This window comes from Meriones unguiculatus, chromosome 1, assembly GCF_030254825.1.
Source record: "Meriones unguiculatus strain TT.TT164.6M chromosome 1, Bangor_MerUng_6.1, whole genome shotgun sequence".
Lineage (NCBI taxonomy): Eukaryota > Metazoa > Chordata > Mammalia > Rodentia > Muridae > Meriones > Meriones unguiculatus.
The window spans coordinates 178832923-178849082 of NC_083349.1; the positions used below are offsets into that span (position 1 = coordinate 178832923).

Here is a 16160-nt window from a genome sequence, read left to right on the forward strand (position 1 = left end):
CAAATTAAACTCTGGAACGTCTTAATGAAAACCAGGACTGCATCAGTTTCTGGTAAGTCTGCTATCTATAGGCTTAGCTTACAGACAAGAACTGAATGAACCTGTGGGTGATTTCTCAGAAGCAAAACACCATGAAAGAAGGAGCAGGATAGGAGACAGGAAGACATGTAACGACTATCTCTACATACATGTAAATCGTATAACCAGGAAAACTGAAAATGAAGTTCTGCCTAGCAAAGTATACAAACAAAGGATAAAGATAAGCAGTTTAAATATTTAAGGGCATCTTTTAGGTGAACACTCATGTGACACTGGAAAGCATCAACAGGAAAAGGAAGTTCTGTCTCTGGAGGAGCTGTTATTGTATGATAATGGAATTTGGCTCCTTTAAAAATCAACAAATGAGTCTCACAATTGGGTGAGACTCTCTCATTAGGAAATTACGCTGCCTTCTGCAGGAGCACTGTAGTTGCTATAGCACTATAGTTGCTCCAAAAGGTCTGCTTCAATTATGTCTGTTTGTTTGTGACAACAATTTGAAGGTTAGCCTAAAAGAAACAGCAAACTAAAATCTGGAAGTAAAATACAATGTCATAATTAAGTTGAGAAATAAAATATGCTAAAGGAATCAACTTGCTTTCGCTGAAAAGTACTCAGAAGTCAGAGAACTACACTTGAGCCACACACTCTATACACAACGAGGTGTAACACACAGGATCCACCTGCCATGCTAAACCAGACCTACGATTTACATCTTTAAAGGCGAGGGTTTCTGGAAGGTGAAATGTTAAAAAAAAAAAAAAAAAAAAAAGAATAATTAGAAGCAGGCCCCATGATTTTCCCTCATTTCCTTCAGCTCCTGGAAACTGTCCCCAGCAAAAGCCTGTGATTTACTGGTAATGTCAACATTCTGGAAAATTAGGTAATTAATAATTAAACAGTGTTCAGGTCAACACGTAAAGAGAGATCAGATTCACAAATCATCATGCAGCAGAAAATTAAGTTCATAGACAAAAACTCCTAAAATTAAGAGTCTACAACTACCACAGGACAGGAATCAACCTGACGGTGCCCCAAATACCCACCGACCTCAGGCTCTGCCCTTCACCCAAAATGACCTTCCCTCTCGTTCCAAAATGAATACACAATCCTAATGCACCCGACAGAAAACCACAATCGTGGTTTTCCTTCATTTCCACTAAGGATATAGGGGAAAGTTTCTCTCCCGAAAAACTGCATTTCCAAATTCAATCAACCGGATAACTTGGCAGCAACCCTAGACTAATTGCACAGCTCCGAAACAAGCCTCTTTCCTTATGCCTGTCAATTGCACTAGCTGAAGGCAAATTTGCAATCACCGACTCCCCTGCTGCGTGGGGCCGAATACAGCGACCGAGAAACTTCGTACCCACCTGTCCGTGATAGTAGACTGTGTGCCACTCATTGGGGCCCTTGGCGAGAGGTCTTCTTTTTATCCAACTTGCATTTTACAGTAACACCTCCACACCCCACCCCCAGTGCTCTGGGATCGGACCCAATTTCGGCAGGGACACAAAAGTCCAACTCAAAACTCCATTCAGTCATCTAGAACATCCAATTGCAAGGGGTCACGGAAAGGGGATGCGGGTTGGAGCAAAACAAGTTATCTCCTCGAACAAACCGAGCAAGTCGGCCACAGGCGAGTTCTAGAACTAGGGACGATCCTCAGCAAGGCACCGGGAGAAAACTTCGTCACAGAGGGAAGCCGCGAGCCGTGGGACGGGAACCCCGGTCCCTCCGGGGCTGGGGCAGGATCGGCTCCGGGACGGGCGTCGGCTCCTGTCCCGAGTCGGCGGGGCCCGGCCCTCGGGTCCCCGCTTTATCTGGGGCTGCCGGGCGCTCGTGGCCGCAGCCTCCGCCGCGTCTCGCGTCGTCCCGCGCCGGGCTCGCGCCGCCCCATGTCCCCGGGCCGAGGGCCCTGAGCTGCTCCGCGCCGCCCCCACCCGGCTCGGGTCGCCGCGCTGACAGGGACCCCGTCTCAGCGCCCGGGGCAGCTCCCCATCCCTCGGAGGACCCCGCGCTTCTTCCGCAGTGGCACGGCGGCTCCTCCCCGACGCTCTGGTAGGCGGCGGCTCCGCGAGGAGCGGGAGGTCCCGGCCCGGCCCGGAAGCCCGGCCCCCGAGCAGCGGCGGCGGCGAAGGCTCCGAGCGCAGGGCCGCTCGTCGGGTCTCAGGGGCACTCGCGGGCGCGCGCGCAGGGCGGAGGGGGCCGCCGGCGGGGACGGCCCTGGCGACCGCCGCGGGCGCGCGCGCGGGTTCCGGTTCCGGTTCTGTCTGCTCGGCCCGACGCGGCTGGAGCGCGCCGAGCCGTCCCCTCCCCCGCCGACTTTTTGGGCCCTTCTCCCTGGGACTTCGGGAAGCCGCTTCACCCGGGATCCCTCCGCTTCCCAGACTCTCCAAACTTGCGAGGATGCTTCCGCGCAGCGCTGTCGCGGCGGGTGGAGGGGAGCGAAGAAGTAGTTCTGCGGGGCGAAGCGGCCGGCTTCTTCCTCCGCGGCCAGCCGCTGCCCTCATGGTGTTGGGATGCCCTCGAAGTGCAGTCCAGACTGGAGGGTCCACCCGGGACAACCGAGGAGTCATTCCACAGTCCTGAGGCGTTCCCGTCTAGAGGGTCTTCGGGAACTCCCCGCCCCTCTTGTGCTGGAAACTTTTATTCTTTAAGGGAATGTACTCGTTCCGGGTGTCAAATGCTTTTGAGGACGGCACGCGAGCCCGGGTCCACGTGCCCCGACAGTGTTAGGCAAACCCACGCACAGACAGGCTTGGGGTGGGCCACTCACCTGGGCACCTGCTGGCCTAGCACCGCAACGGGGACAGGGGACGGTGGCCAGAGCAGGCTGTGAAGAAAGGATCTGGGCCCACACTGGAGACAGGAGTTCTTGATATAAATATTGCTTTTAGGCTGTTTTCCCTTGGCAAAATGAACTGTATTATTTGCCAGATTGAGAAAGCATGGTGCTTTCCACGGCAAGTTAATAAGCTTGTTGTGAAAAGAGAAGGGAGAAGAAATACATCTGTCCAGTAAACAGCATTAGGGATCCCTTTGAAGAGTTCCCAAATGTTGCTTTCCGGTTTCTTTTTCTATGGGGTAGAGGCATTCAGCTAACTATGTAGTTTTATGATTGAATAAATCTGTCCCTGAGGAAATGAGGTACCACGACACAATATAGTTCTCCAATTCTGCCTGCAAACATCAAGTGGCTATTTCTTTTATACAATTATCTTCAGACTTCTGAGCTTCAATCCGTGTCTGTGGGAAGAGACTTCGGCCATTTTGTGGAAATCAAATCTAATAAACAGTGGGTGTGGAGAGGAAACAATTACCTCTTAATAATGCTGTTTCTAAGCCATTCCACAACACTTCGTGAAAGGATCATTATCCCTGAATAGATGCCCAAGGTGACGTTAGAACAGGGTAAAAGGGGCGGGGGAGATAAACAGAAGCCTGAAATGACTCTTGCTGGATTTTTTTTTTTCAGGGCACAGCCAGCTAATTTTGTAATGTTTATTTTTGGAAAGAATAGAAGCAGATTCGAGTTCCAAGCCACTTTCCTAATGATCAGACCTGGACACGTTGCCATCTGCTGGTAAATCCCAACATGGCAATTCTATCCTGAAGACTCCACTTGTTTCTACCTATAGGTAGAAAGCAGTCCATAAACCTATATACAACAAACAAAACGCAAACCTCCTCCCCAAGCTTTCAAATTTTCTTGTGTGTACTGTCCTCTCCCTTGTTCTAACAGTGTTACAATGCAAGTATCAAATGAATGGGGTCTGATGACTCATCAAATCATGAATTTTAAAAATATGTTCCCATCTTCCTTTCCAGGCCGCCTCAGTCTTAAGCTTCAGGAACGAAACAAACTGGGAACGTTTCCTAATTCACCTTCTCTTCCTTGCATACAAAACCTTTTGGCAAGCTGCTTCCAACATCTTTCCAAATTTAACAGACCCAAGGTTCTAGCTGTGAGCAAAGAAGGCATTTTGCTGTGGGAAAGCTTTCAGAAGATGGTCAGCAAGGGATTGAATAACCAGTGGCTATTCACCCCAGAACTACTGTTTCAATGGTGAAAATCTCTAATCACAAGGCAATGATTTTTTTTTTCATAGCCTGAGGAAAGGCTCATTACAACTGTTGGCTGTTCCACTGTTCTAAAGAGTCTACCTTATGGAATGCCTTCAGCAGAGCCAAGCAAGCCAAGGCCTCTTCCGTAGGTTATACATAGCCCTTTACCCTTTACCTAGGCAGGTGGCACCAGTGGCCCAATCACTGAACATGCAGTTTCCAGTGGGACTTCCTCGAGGTCACATTTGTCCTCTTCATCCAGCGTTTCAGTGTGCTTTGTGGAGGCCCTGCTGTGTCCAGGGACTATTCTAAGTATTCGACATGCACTGTCTAGCTGGGTATAGTAGCTTACAACTATACTCCCAGCGTTTGGGAGGCTGAGGGAGAAGGATTACCGTGAGTCCAGAGGCAGGCTACATAGTGAGTTTCAGGCCAGCCTGTGCTACAAAGTGAAGCCTTGTCTCAAAAGGGGTGGGGGTGGGGGGGGAGTAGGCCAGTCGCAGGAGTGAGGATATAGCTCAGTGGTAGAGTGCTTGCCTGGCATGCCTGATGAACTGGGGAGGGAGGGAGCAACTGCTCAAACAGGTGGTAAAACCAGAATGCTAGTCTTCCTCTTTCGGCAAACTATTTTCTGGGTGCTACAGAGCAGAGTCACCACTGAGCATGAATAGACGTCAACAGTTCTACAAGCCAAAGTTGTTGTTTGTTTTTGGTTTTTTGGTTTTTTTCTTGGCAAAAACCACAGCAAAGATACAAAGGCAGACTCTGGGTTTATAAAAGTTATTTTATTTTTATAAAATTTAGTACAAATCGTATTGAAATATAAATCTTTCTTGAGCAATATCAGTGATGATTACACAGTAATTCAAATGCAAGTAAGTATTCCCTTTTGTGTCTGGGGATGCATCACATATTAATCTGCCCTTCATTCACTTGTGTTGTAAAAACAGGCAACCTCAACTTCTGAGTCATCTTTACCTTTGTCTCTAAGGGAAACTTCTTCGTAGTTACTAGATAGAACATCAAGACAAGCAGGAGTGAAGAATTCCTCCCCCTTTCTCACTAGTTCAGGAGTCTTATTATCAAGAAAATAAATAAATAAATAAATAACCCTACGGACATTCCCTTGAGTTTGCTTCAAACAAAGATCTACAATCCTTTAGTTCTGAGGATAAAGGGAGAAAACAGCCAGCATTAGATTAAGCCTGTTCACTTGTCTGGTCAGGAGCAGGTTGCATGGTGCCAAAATACAAAAGCCAGTTTTGTTTTGTTTTTTCTTTATGCTCGTGTGCCAAGCCACTCTTTTTGACTATGCTTTTGCTGAAATCAGCATTCCCCAGTTTCCAATTCTACCACAGTTTTGCTGGAAAGATTTGCTGGCAAATCTGAGACACAAATCATACAAAAAGGAGGCACGGTGCTACCTGTCCAAAAAACAAAAACCCAACAGCCAAAAGCGATCCCTTTACCTTTATAACAGTCACCTTAAAGGTCCCACTGCTAAAGTGCCTTTCCATTTGGAAGAATATCTGGTTTCCAGCCTCTCCCTCATGATGGTATGATGGCTAACGCCATCATTTGCAAATTCACTCATTAGGTTAGTGTAGCCAGTGACTACAGAAGGTACTGACACTGCTTGCTGAACTGACTCAGCCTTGCATCTTCAGGAGCATCATTCCCTGGCTTACCACCTGAATTAACCAATCACCATTGATCTAAATAACAGTAAAAATAACAAATACATAAACAAGTAATACTTTTTTTTTCATTGAAGCCCTACATTCCGGCCAGGCATGGTGGCACAGGATTGTAATCCTAGCACTGAGGAGGCTTAAGCAGGAGAATAGAGTTCAAGGCTAGACTGAACAATATAAGCAAGACCATGTCTCAGGAGAGGGGGAAAAAGTGATAAAAAGGGAATGTATCTGAAACAAAGAAAAGAAAAGAATGAGGGGAGGAACGGAAGGAGGGAGGGAGATGAAGAAGGAAGGAAGGCAGGGAAGAAGGAAGGAAATAGCCTCATTACCCTGAGGCCAATACATACATTGAAATCTTTGGTTCTAGTTTGCAGTATGTACCAGGAGCTGAAACCTGAACTCCATCTCAAGTACAGTGGAATCCACATGGTAAATCCCCATGGAATTTAGCCATCGCCTCTCATGCCTCGCAGATTAATTCACAAAAGCCCTGAGAACTGGCATACTTTTCCTGGTAGGGCAGAACCCGTACAACAGGACCAAGTAAATCTAAATCTACCCAAACCTCGTTCATCTTGCATCCAAAGCACTAGCTCTACAGTTTTTGTGCACACAAGAGTTAACATAGCAATCCTGAACTGCTATCCTTGCAGAGGCCTGCTTGCAATGTTAGCCCTTGGCTGGCACCTAGGAACTTCAACTTGGAGAGGGCTCCCACAGAAACTGTTAGGATTGCCTCATGGCTCCCAAACTGTTTCTGAAACAATATGGCTTACGCTGAATGCCTGCTTCGGGAAAACCTGAAATTTGCCTTGTGTTACTTAGAATGAGCTTACAGGACCTATTGACAGCAAAAGCTCTGGACACCACGTCTTTGATGACTTTGATGTGTGTTGTCATGAATCACTCCTGCATATCCAAGCAGGAGACTTTAGAAACTTATGCTTAGATTCCATGAGCTTTGACAAAGGTTCCTCTTCCCTTTGCTGAGTCGTCTCTGTTTCCTGTCATTGTCACAGATCAAAGCTGTGAGACTGTAGGCTAAGCCCTGAGTCGTCTTGATGAATCATGGAAACCAAGGATATCCTTGGGAACCTCTGACACAGTCAGTGTAGAGAGGCTCAGCGGGGAGTCTCTGCCATTTCTAGTTTCACTCCCATTCTTCTGTCCCTCTCTGCATAACAGATCCCATTCACAGATACTTGGATACCTAATGCATGTCCCTTCCGGAGAGTTCCTCCCTTTATAGCACATGGGGTGAACGTACTTAAAATGTCTCATGGAAATCAGGAGTAAGTGTGAGGATGGAGTTATTTCCAAAAGGGCAAGAAACAGCACTAATTTGACTCAAGTCCTTTTCAAAAGCTGTCTGATTATCAGGCCTCCCATGAACATGGGGACCCCAAAACAGGTGACAATGGCCCTCACTATACAGTTTTACCCACTTGCCAGTCAGCATGGAGGCAATGTCAGTCACCACTGCGGATGTGCAAATACCACTGCAGGAGTGAGTGTTTCAATACTGCATATGCTTAGCTTGGAAACTGACTGATGTGATGGGTTCATTTAGCCCTTTTTCAAAACCTAAGCGCACTATTAGCTCACTTCTTCAGCACTATAAGCTCAGTTCTGTTTCTGACCCTGGCCCCACGGCCAGTTCAACCCAACCCATTCACTGGGAGCAGGCCTTGGCTAGTGTGTCTTGAGATGCCCATTATGTCTTACTTGTCGCTCCTCATTCTGCCTGCTTCTCCATGCATGATACTTCTTGATGCTCTTCTTCCATGCAAAGCGCCAGATACTAACCATAAAGCACCAAGACACAGCATACATCGCTACCCCCCCAACCTTCACAAACCACTTGGGTGTGGGTGAAACCATTTCACAGACGAGGAGATGAGTGCCTACACCAATCCTCACACCAGTGAACAGAGCCACAAAGAGGAAGTCCACCACATCCCCAGTGAAACTGTGGTAGTGACCTGTCTCTCGGAGAAACCAGCGCAGCTGGAGCAGTGGGTTGGTGATCTCACTTCCAAAGAGAACTGCGTTGACCTCTGTTCCCGACTCCCCAAGCACTAAGGCCATGATGATTCCCAAGATGCTCAGTGTGTGATGAGCCAGCATCAGGGTCCCCTCAGACTGGAAATAGATGCACCAGGCCAAGTCGAAGATGAAGTAGCCCAAGGTAAGACACAGAACATGAACTTGGAGGGGTGTGTTCGGAGAGCCTGAAACAGATCAAGACAGAAGAAAACAACATGGCTGGAAATTGGGCCACCTGCACAGGAATCCTCCGCCACTGTCTGCCTTCCTTCCTTTTTTTTCTTTCCCTTTCTTTCTTTCTTTCTTTCTTTCTTTCTTTCTTTCTTTCTGTTCATTTTTTGAGACAGGGTTTCTCTGTGTAGCCTTGGCTGTCCTGGACTCTCTTTGTAAACCAGGCTGGCCTCCAACTCACAGAGATCCACCTGCCTCTGCCTCCCTGACTGCTGAGACCACAGATGTGCACCACTGCGCCCAGCTGTCTTTCAAACCTTTCTGAACCACTAAAGAAGACAAAAGCAATGACAGACTCAAGCTTTTTAAAATGATAACGATAAAATAAAACCTAAAATCTGGCCTTATAACCTAAGCACATGGGTGGTAGAAGAAGGAGGATCAGGACAAGGCCAGCCTTTGCTACACAGGGAGTCAGGACCAGCCTGAGTTACATGAAAGCCTGTCTCAAAAAGACAAACAAACTTAACATCTAAAACTGTGGTCTTCCTTGGTTTGCTTCTGTTTTTGCTTTTTCAAGACAGGGTCTTCCTACTACTTGCTTTGCAGCGGAGGCTGGCCTGGAACTTTTAGCAATCTCCCTGGTTCAGCCTTCAAGGCTGTGGATTACAGACAGAGAGAGGCTACAGAGTAAACTCAAGCCTGGGTAGACAAGAGTCTCAAAAGCACGTCAGGAAAAACAATAAAACAGTAATAAAACCTCAAAGACTTCAATGAATGATTTCATTGTTCAACCACAATGGTCTTCCTTAGGAAGAAAATAACATAGTACTTTGTTGTTTCAGTGACTATTCTAACTCTCCCCGCTTTTTAAAGAGCTACCGGTCTGTTTGCAGACCCTTGGGCCACTCTGTCATGCACATCAGATTCATTTATTAACCTAGGGGGTTAGGTTATTGGAAACTGGCAGCTCAAACCCATCCTGAAAGTAGAATTCCCAAACTCAGAGTATCCTCTTGTCCAAAAAACATGAGGTAAAACTACCTGATATATTCGAAATGGTTAAGAGTCTTCAATTGGGGGCTGGAGAGATGGCTCAGTGGATAAGAGCACTGCCTGCTCTTCCAAAGGACCCGGGTTCAATTCCCAGCACCCACATGGCAGCTCACAACTGTCCATTTCCAAGGGACGAGACACATCCACATAAAATGCACATAAAATAAAATTAAATAAATTATTTTTAAAAAAAAAGAGTCTTCAATTGAAACACAAAACTTAGGCCAGGCTTGGTGGTGCACACCTTTAATCCCAGCACTCAGGGAGGAAGAGGCAAGGCCATCACTGTGAGTTCAAGGCCAGCCTGGTCTACAAATCAAGTTCATGACAGCCAAGGCTACACAGCTTGGGCTAAAAAACAACTTATCTCAAAAAAAAAAAAATCAACATCCAAGTTGTATGAGCCTTTAATCTTAGCTACTCAGAAGGCTGAAGCAGGGAAGCATACATTTAAGGCCAGCTTTGACTACAGAATGAGCAGCCAAGCCAACATGGTCAGCTTACCAACAAACATGAAAGAGACCAGGGACACAATCCAATGATAAAACACTTGGCTAACATGTTCATAGCCCTAGAGTCAATCTCCAGAAATGCAAACAAACAAGAAAAGAAAAGAGCCCCAGTAGCACAAAAGATTTATGAGCAACAGAAGCAACAGGTGACGTACACAATATCAAAGTTGACAGTGAAGACTGCGACATAAATTATTAGGAAGGGAAATGTTCACTATCACAAGTTAATTTTTTCAACTTCCCAAATCACAAACCCCTAAGGAAAAAAAAAATCTCTACTGTCCCCTCTACCTACCTGGGTGGGTAAAAGGCCAAGGGCCATCAATGAAGCCAATATAAGCAGACAGGCCTATAGAGAGGACTCCATGGGTGAAGGTCACCAGCCGGCAGCTCCACTCATAGCTTCGGTGCTTATTCAGGCGGCAGAAAGATGCATAGAGTGAGAGCCAGCCACCCAGGCTGCACAGCACCTGCAGACACAGACCTAATGCCATCCTATGACAGAAGAGACCAAAACCAGGAAAACAAAGGATGTACCCTAAGAAAATAGCAGCAGTCATTTTGTGAACATGCTCAAATTGCTACTATCAAATCATAGGAAGACAAGGCCTTTACTGAAACTCTTTACTATATATGTACGTAAATGTAGCTGCTGTATGTATAACTCTAAGCCCTCTAGAGATACGATGTTGGCAGCTGATGAAAGCTGTGACCTGGAAACCAACAACTGCCCTCTGAATTACTACGCTAACTCCACACTTAACTAACGCTGACCAGATATCAATAATAACCTTTCAGAGATTGCAGACTTTGGACAGTGATACACAGTAAAACATGTGCATCTAATGTGAGCATGTGAGCATTCATGTGCTCACACGTCATGAATCCTAGCACTAGCCAGGCATTGTGTTGTGTGCCTGTCATCGAAGCCACTCAGGAGGCTGAGTTAGGAGGATGTCGAGTTTCAAGTCAGTTTTGTCTACATAGCAGGTTCAAGGCCAGCCTGGGCTATTTACAGAAGTCATGCCTCAAAACAGAATGAGAAAGGATTAGGGATATAGCTCAGTGGTAGGGCACTTGCCTTTCATGTATGACACCTTGGGTTCAATCCCCAGGATCACACCACACACACAAAAGAGGGGAGTGAAGTCAGTTCATTTGGTAAACATGAGAACCTGAGTTCAAGCTCCAAAGCCATGTAAAAAGCCAAACATGGAGTGCTAGCCACATCAGTGCCGGGCAGATGCAAACAGATGAATTCCTGTAGAGAAACCCTACCTCAAAAAGCAAGGTAGAGAGGGACTGAGGAATACCACCAGAGGTTGACCTCTGGCATCCATATGCGTGTGTGTGTGTGTGTGTGTGTGTGTGTGTGTGTGTGCGTGTGCACTCAAACACACACACACAGAGGCAAAGCTCTCACAAAAAATAAACAAATAAAATACCGCTTTGGTTTCTGCTCGAAGTCACATGACACCAGGCATTTTAATGTGGTTAAGCTGAAACTAAATTTGGCTGAGGTCTGGATTTGGGTCACAGGTTTATCAGTCAAAATCGAAACTTGAGGCAAATGTAAACAGAGAGCCAAACAAAGACTCCAGACGTCTTGGAAAGTCTCCCAACTCTATTATTTATCAACAAGGAAGCAAAAGGATTTTTAAGTAAATGTTGAGATTCAAAAATATCCTTAAGGTATTATTCAGTTAAAAGTGAAGCAAAGTAGCTGGTGAGTGCCTATAATCCCAGCACTGGGGCAGCAGAGGCAGGAGGCTGGCCTAGAGGAGGACAGGTCAACACAGTGAGTTCTAGGCCTTGACAGGGCTACACAGTAAGGCCTTGTTTCAAAATGAAGATAGATAGACAGACAGAAAGACAGACAGACAGACAGACAGAGAGACAGACAGATGATAGATAGACAGATACAAGATAGATCAATGGTAAGGTCAGAAAACTTACATTTTTTAATTTTTGCTGATACATTTAGACAGTAGTCAACACTGAATTATTATATAGATAAGTAGACCCCAAAAAAATTACATTGTTAATATACATTAGCTCCTCTGTTGAAAATACAAACAAAAAAAAAAGAAATCCCAAACATGTCAGCTACGACATGTCAGCTACGCGTCTCATCTCGGCAGGAATTCTCTGCATGGCTGCCCTTCACCCCTTTCTGACAAATGCAGACCAACACCTCTCAATACACGAGCCACTCCCAGGAATGCTATCCAGAGAGGGTTTGGGCAAAGGGCAAGTTTTGTTCAGCTTTCATGAGAAACCAGGTCCCCATTCAAGAAAACAGTAGGTGTACATCACAAACCTGTAAGTGGGGAAATCTCCTTAACCTGAAGAATGTGTTTAAACTAAAATTTGGGAACAGGAAAAGGTCAGAAAGAAAAAAAAAAAAAAAAAAAAAAGTCAGTTCAGTTCTAATACACATTTTCTGAAACTTCTAGGCCAATCTTCAGAGTAAGGGCAGACATACAAAGTACCCGAGTGAAAAGCGCTGTCCCCCTTACTTCCTTTCAAAGGCCAGGGTCACTGGCCAGTAAGGCGGATCAGCTGATTGGGACTCGGCGATTAGTATTTTTAGAGTCCTCTTCTCTGAATCCTAATTCCCTGGCCCAAGAGAGGAAACAGTAGCCCATTTACAAACACTCCAGTAAAAAGCAGGCATTTGTAAACGGCAGACTCAGTTCTGTGACCTTGAGCCTGCGTGTCTGGTGTGGGGTCTGGGAGGTTCCCAGGCCCTCGCAGCTCAGTGCCCGGGCTCCCCTATCCCGGAGAGCAGCGGTGCTGGGCGGGCGCCTGGCTCCGGGCCTCAAGCGAGCTGCAGCCCGGGGCTCCGAGCCAGCAGCAAGGTCGCATCCCGCAGTGGGGAAGTGCCCAAGGCTTAGGCCACGCCCGGCTTCCAGCACGGATCGCCCCATCCGGGACCGTTAGCTAGGCATCCTGCTGGGTGTCCAGAGCTTGGCGCAGAGAGGACCCGGTGCCCCGGGGCAGAGGAGCCCACGCGCACCTGGCCGCCCGCCCGCCTCCTTTCCCGTCTGCGCCAAGGGCAGGCCGATGCCCATCCCGCCGGCGAGCGTTGTTACCTGGACGAGCGCACCGGGAAGCCTCGGGCGCCCGGGCGCCCACAGCCCAGGGCCCGGATCGCGGCGACAGGAAGATGTAGGGGGGAGGGGCGGGGGGAGACGAGGCTGTGACGGCAGAGGAGGAGGAGCCGGGGGTCTAGGGGCACCTGCTGGCTGGGAGGACAGACGGCAGAGTGGATGCTGGCCGGGTCAAAGGGAGCAGGATGGAGGGTCCGTCTTTGGACAGGGAAGAGAAGGGAAGGGCAGTCTGTTGCGCTTGTTTGTTGTCTGTTTAAATCTTAGTAGGGCTGTGGTTGTAGAGTGTCTGTCTGGCTTTTTAGCAGTAGAACGTTTACCTACCGAGTGAGGCCCTGGATTCAAACTTCAGTACTCTATCGCAGTAAATCCTGATCCACTCAGTGAGCCTCTTCACCAAGCATTTACTGAGCACCTACTAAGCACCCACAATGCACAACAGGTGATGCAAGACTCTGTCTCTGGTCTCCTGCTTGACTCTGAGTACTGAAACAAGCACACTGAGTGCCAGAAAAATATTTAGTCCTGGGAGTTGCATTACTGTGTGTGTGTGTGTGTGTGTGTGTGTGTGTGTGTGTGTATGTATGTATGTATGTATTTAGCATTACATACATTATGTATGAGTGTTAACATAAGGTTTAAAAGTAAAAGGTTGGAGCCAGGCATGGTGGCGCATGCCTGTAATCCCAGCACTTTGGAGGCTGAGGCAGGAGAGTTGTAAACTGGAGCCTAGCCTGCATACTTTGTCTCCAAATTAAAACACAATGGGGTTAGGGTGGGGTCCAACTAGAATAATGGAGTAGGGAGGGGGATCTGGCTGGCCCATTGAGACTGAAAATGATGGGGTGCTAAGGAGCCCAGAAGTGAAGACCTCGTGTAGGAATTGTAAATGTTCTCATTTTGGTTCCTTATCATACTAACCCTTCAAAGGTAGAAATGGCACTGTTTTCACCTGTTTCCCTAGAACCTAGTATGGGACAGGTTTAATGAATATTTACCAATTGAGGTAATAAAGGAGTAAATCAGTTGGTTTACACCTGTAATCCCAGCACTCAGTAGGCAGAGGCAGGAAGCAGGAACTCAGTGTCATTCTCAGCAACACAGCGAATTCAAACCAGTTTGGGCTACAGGCAACATCTCTCAAAAGGAAGAGAAAGCAGAATCAATAGAAGACTCCATTAGAAGCAGCACAGCTGACTGTCCAAAGCCTGTTGGTCATCTGCAACAGGAAAGACATTGCAAAGCACCCATGTAAAGACTGTGTCTTAAAGGTTGTGATCTGGCAGGTGTGGTGTGGGGCAGGAGTAAGTGTTTTAAAATCTGCCTGGGGTCACATTCAGACGGTTAGTCACATTTAAGAGCCGCTGTTGCCAGAGAACCTCAGCTGTCTTGATGCCAGCTCCAGGTGTCTGGCCAAGCCATCTCCTTCAGTGGCTAAGAGGAAGCCTGTGATGCTTTGAGCAAAGAAAAAAAAACACTGCTATGCTCTCTCAGCTTTTGTAGTCCAGTGTGTGGTAGGAACCAAAGACCGCCCACAAAATCAGCATCACCCCAGTTGTTTGCTGGACATGAGCAACCCCAGATCCTAACTCTGGACATAACTAAATTGGAATCTGCATGTTAACAGTAATTCTCTGGCAGTGCTAAGTTTTGAACTCAGGGCTTTGGGCATGCTAAACAAGCACTCTACCACTGAGCTACTCTATCCAAGCCTTGGACAGTGATTCGTCATCTCCCCACATAGAATTATTTAAATAGCATTTTAACTGACATTGCCAAGTTCACACCCCAAAAGAAGTAAATCAGAGCATCAGTGTGGACGTCAATCACTGATACCCAGGTGATTCCAGCTTGCTACCAAAGTCAAGAACAGGTGCTACAGGGGCACTTGGCAAAAAAAAAAAAAAAAAAAAAAAAGTTAAAATTAGTGTGAGAGCAGCAGCTGGAGACCCACTGGAAGTGTGCTGAGACAGACCAAATGACAGAGAATGAAAGCCTGGAGAATGGCAACACAGTGAGCTTCAAGACTCAACAGGTCTATAAGCCGACCCAACTCTTGGTTTGTGTTTGCCTCAGCATTTTGTTTTCAGTCCAGTCTCTTGATCTGGGACTTTCTTCTTGCTGCCTCTATTTTCCACCAAAGAACAGACTGTTATAGACTGAAGGAGTCCTCAGGTGCAGTGGCCCACGCCTTTAATCCCAGCACTATAGGGGGCAGAGGCAGGCAGAGCTCTGTGAGTTCAGGGCTAGCCTGGTCTACAAAGTGAGTCTAGAACAGCCATGGCTACACAGGGAAAACCTGTCTCCAAAAAACCAAAAATAAATAAATAAATAAATAAATGGCTGAAGTGGTCTACAGGTTTAGGGTTGAGAAGGTGTCTTTTCTTTCAAGGAAAATGGACCTTTATACAAAAGTGACTGGGGTTCTGAAATCAGGCTTATTATTGAAATGAAATGGTACTATCTTTTTTAAAAAGATTTTATATGTGGGCTGGATGTGGTGGCACACGCCTTTAGTCCAAGCACTCGGGAGACAGAGGCAGGTGGAAAACTGTGAGTTCAAGGCCAGCCTGGTCTACAAACTCAGTTCAGAACAGCTAAGGCTACACAGAGAAACCCTGTCTTGAAAACAAAACCAAACCAAACCTGTATGTGTATGGGTGTTTTGCCAGCATGTGTTTCTGTCCACCACGTTCACGCAGTGCCTGCAGCAGCCAGCGGATGAAGGATTTTCTGGAACTGGAGTTACAGGTAGTCACAAGACAACACGTAGCATTGGGAATCTAGCCTGGGTCCTCTCCAGAGCAGCCAGTGTTCTTAACCCACGGAGCCATCTCTCCGGCCCCCTAAAGTATATTAACTTATCTTTAGTCAGTCTCTGCTCCACCAAATCAGTGAAGCTCTCTACTAACATCGTCTCTCACACACGCATAAAAAAATTTGACAGCAGCACAATTTAGTTTCTGAATGCTTACAGATTAAAAAAAAAAATTAACTTAGGGCTGGAGAGATGGCTCAGTGATTAAAAGCACTGGCTGCTCTGCCAGAGGACCTGGGTTCAATTCTTGGCACCCACATGGTAGTTCACAACTGTCTGTAACTCCAGTTCCAGGGGATCTGATGCCCTCATACAGACATATGTGCGGGTGAGGCACAAATGCATATAAAATACAAGTAAATAAATGTTTTTAAAAATTAAATCAAAGTCAATGGGGGCTGGAGAGATGGCTCAGAGGTTAAGAGCACTGGTTGCTCTTCCAGAGGTCCTGAGTTCAATTCCCGACAACCACATGGTGGCTCACAACCATCTACAATGAGATTTGGTGCCCTCTTCTGGCTCACACGCATACATTCAGGCAGAATACTATATACATAATAAATAAATAAATCTTTTAAAAAAAATTAAATCAAAGTCAAACATGTAATTCCAGGTTGTTAGCTGAGTGTGGTGGCATAGGCCT

General features: G+C 46.7%; 2 protein-coding genes across 8 annotated transcripts in view; both read right to left on the reverse strand.

Annotated features, from left to right (window-relative positions):
• Positions 1–1647, reverse strand: part of Arhgef12 (Rho guanine nucleotide exchange factor 12) — a 131656-nt gene extending 130009 nt beyond the window's left edge. For all 3 annotated transcript variants that reach the window (XM_060372163.1, XM_021636912.2, XM_021636911.2), the window contains exon 1: positions 1413–1647. Coding sequence is in view for 2 of the 3 variants with exons in the window: in XM_021636912.2 (XP_021492587.1) it covers positions 1413–1444 (32 nt within the window). In the remaining variant the exon portion in view is untranslated. The remainder of the gene's footprint in view (positions 1–1412) is intronic.
• Positions 1648–4852: 3205 nt separating this feature from the next.
• On the reverse strand, positions 4853–12914 carry Tlcd5 (TLC domain containing 5). 5 transcript variants are annotated; one of them, XM_060372169.1, is made up of 3 exons: positions 12685–12914; positions 9885–11424; positions 4853–8035 (listed from the first exon to the last, which is right to left on the reverse strand). In XM_060372169.1, the coding sequence occupies exons 2-3, from the start codon at positions 10147–10149 to the stop codon at positions 7497–7499; spliced, it is 804 nt and encodes a 267-aa protein (XP_060228152.1). In that variant the 5' UTR covers positions 10150–11424; positions 12685–12914; the 3' UTR covers positions 4853–7496. The 5 variants fall into 5 exon arrangements, with proteins under 5 accessions (XP_060228152.1, XP_060228161.1, XP_021492576.1 ...); XM_060372178.1 differs by having other exon boundaries at positions 9885–10084; positions 12609–12914; XM_021636901.2 differs by having other exon boundaries at positions 9885–10084; positions 12685–12911.
• Between the last annotated feature and the right edge of the window lie 3246 nt (positions 12915–16160).

What these genes read in the sequence shown, in the direction of transcription:
- Tlcd5 (XM_060372169.1), bottom strand. Translation starts at nt 10,149, where the DNA reads ATGACTGCTGCTATTTTCTTAGGGTACATCCTTTGTTTTCCTGGTTTT. An exon ending in TTGGCCTTTTACCCACCCAG is followed by an intron (nt 8,036 to 9,884) that starts GTAGGTAGAGGG and finishes GATCTGTTTCAG; the next exon opens with GCTCTCCGAACACACCCCTC.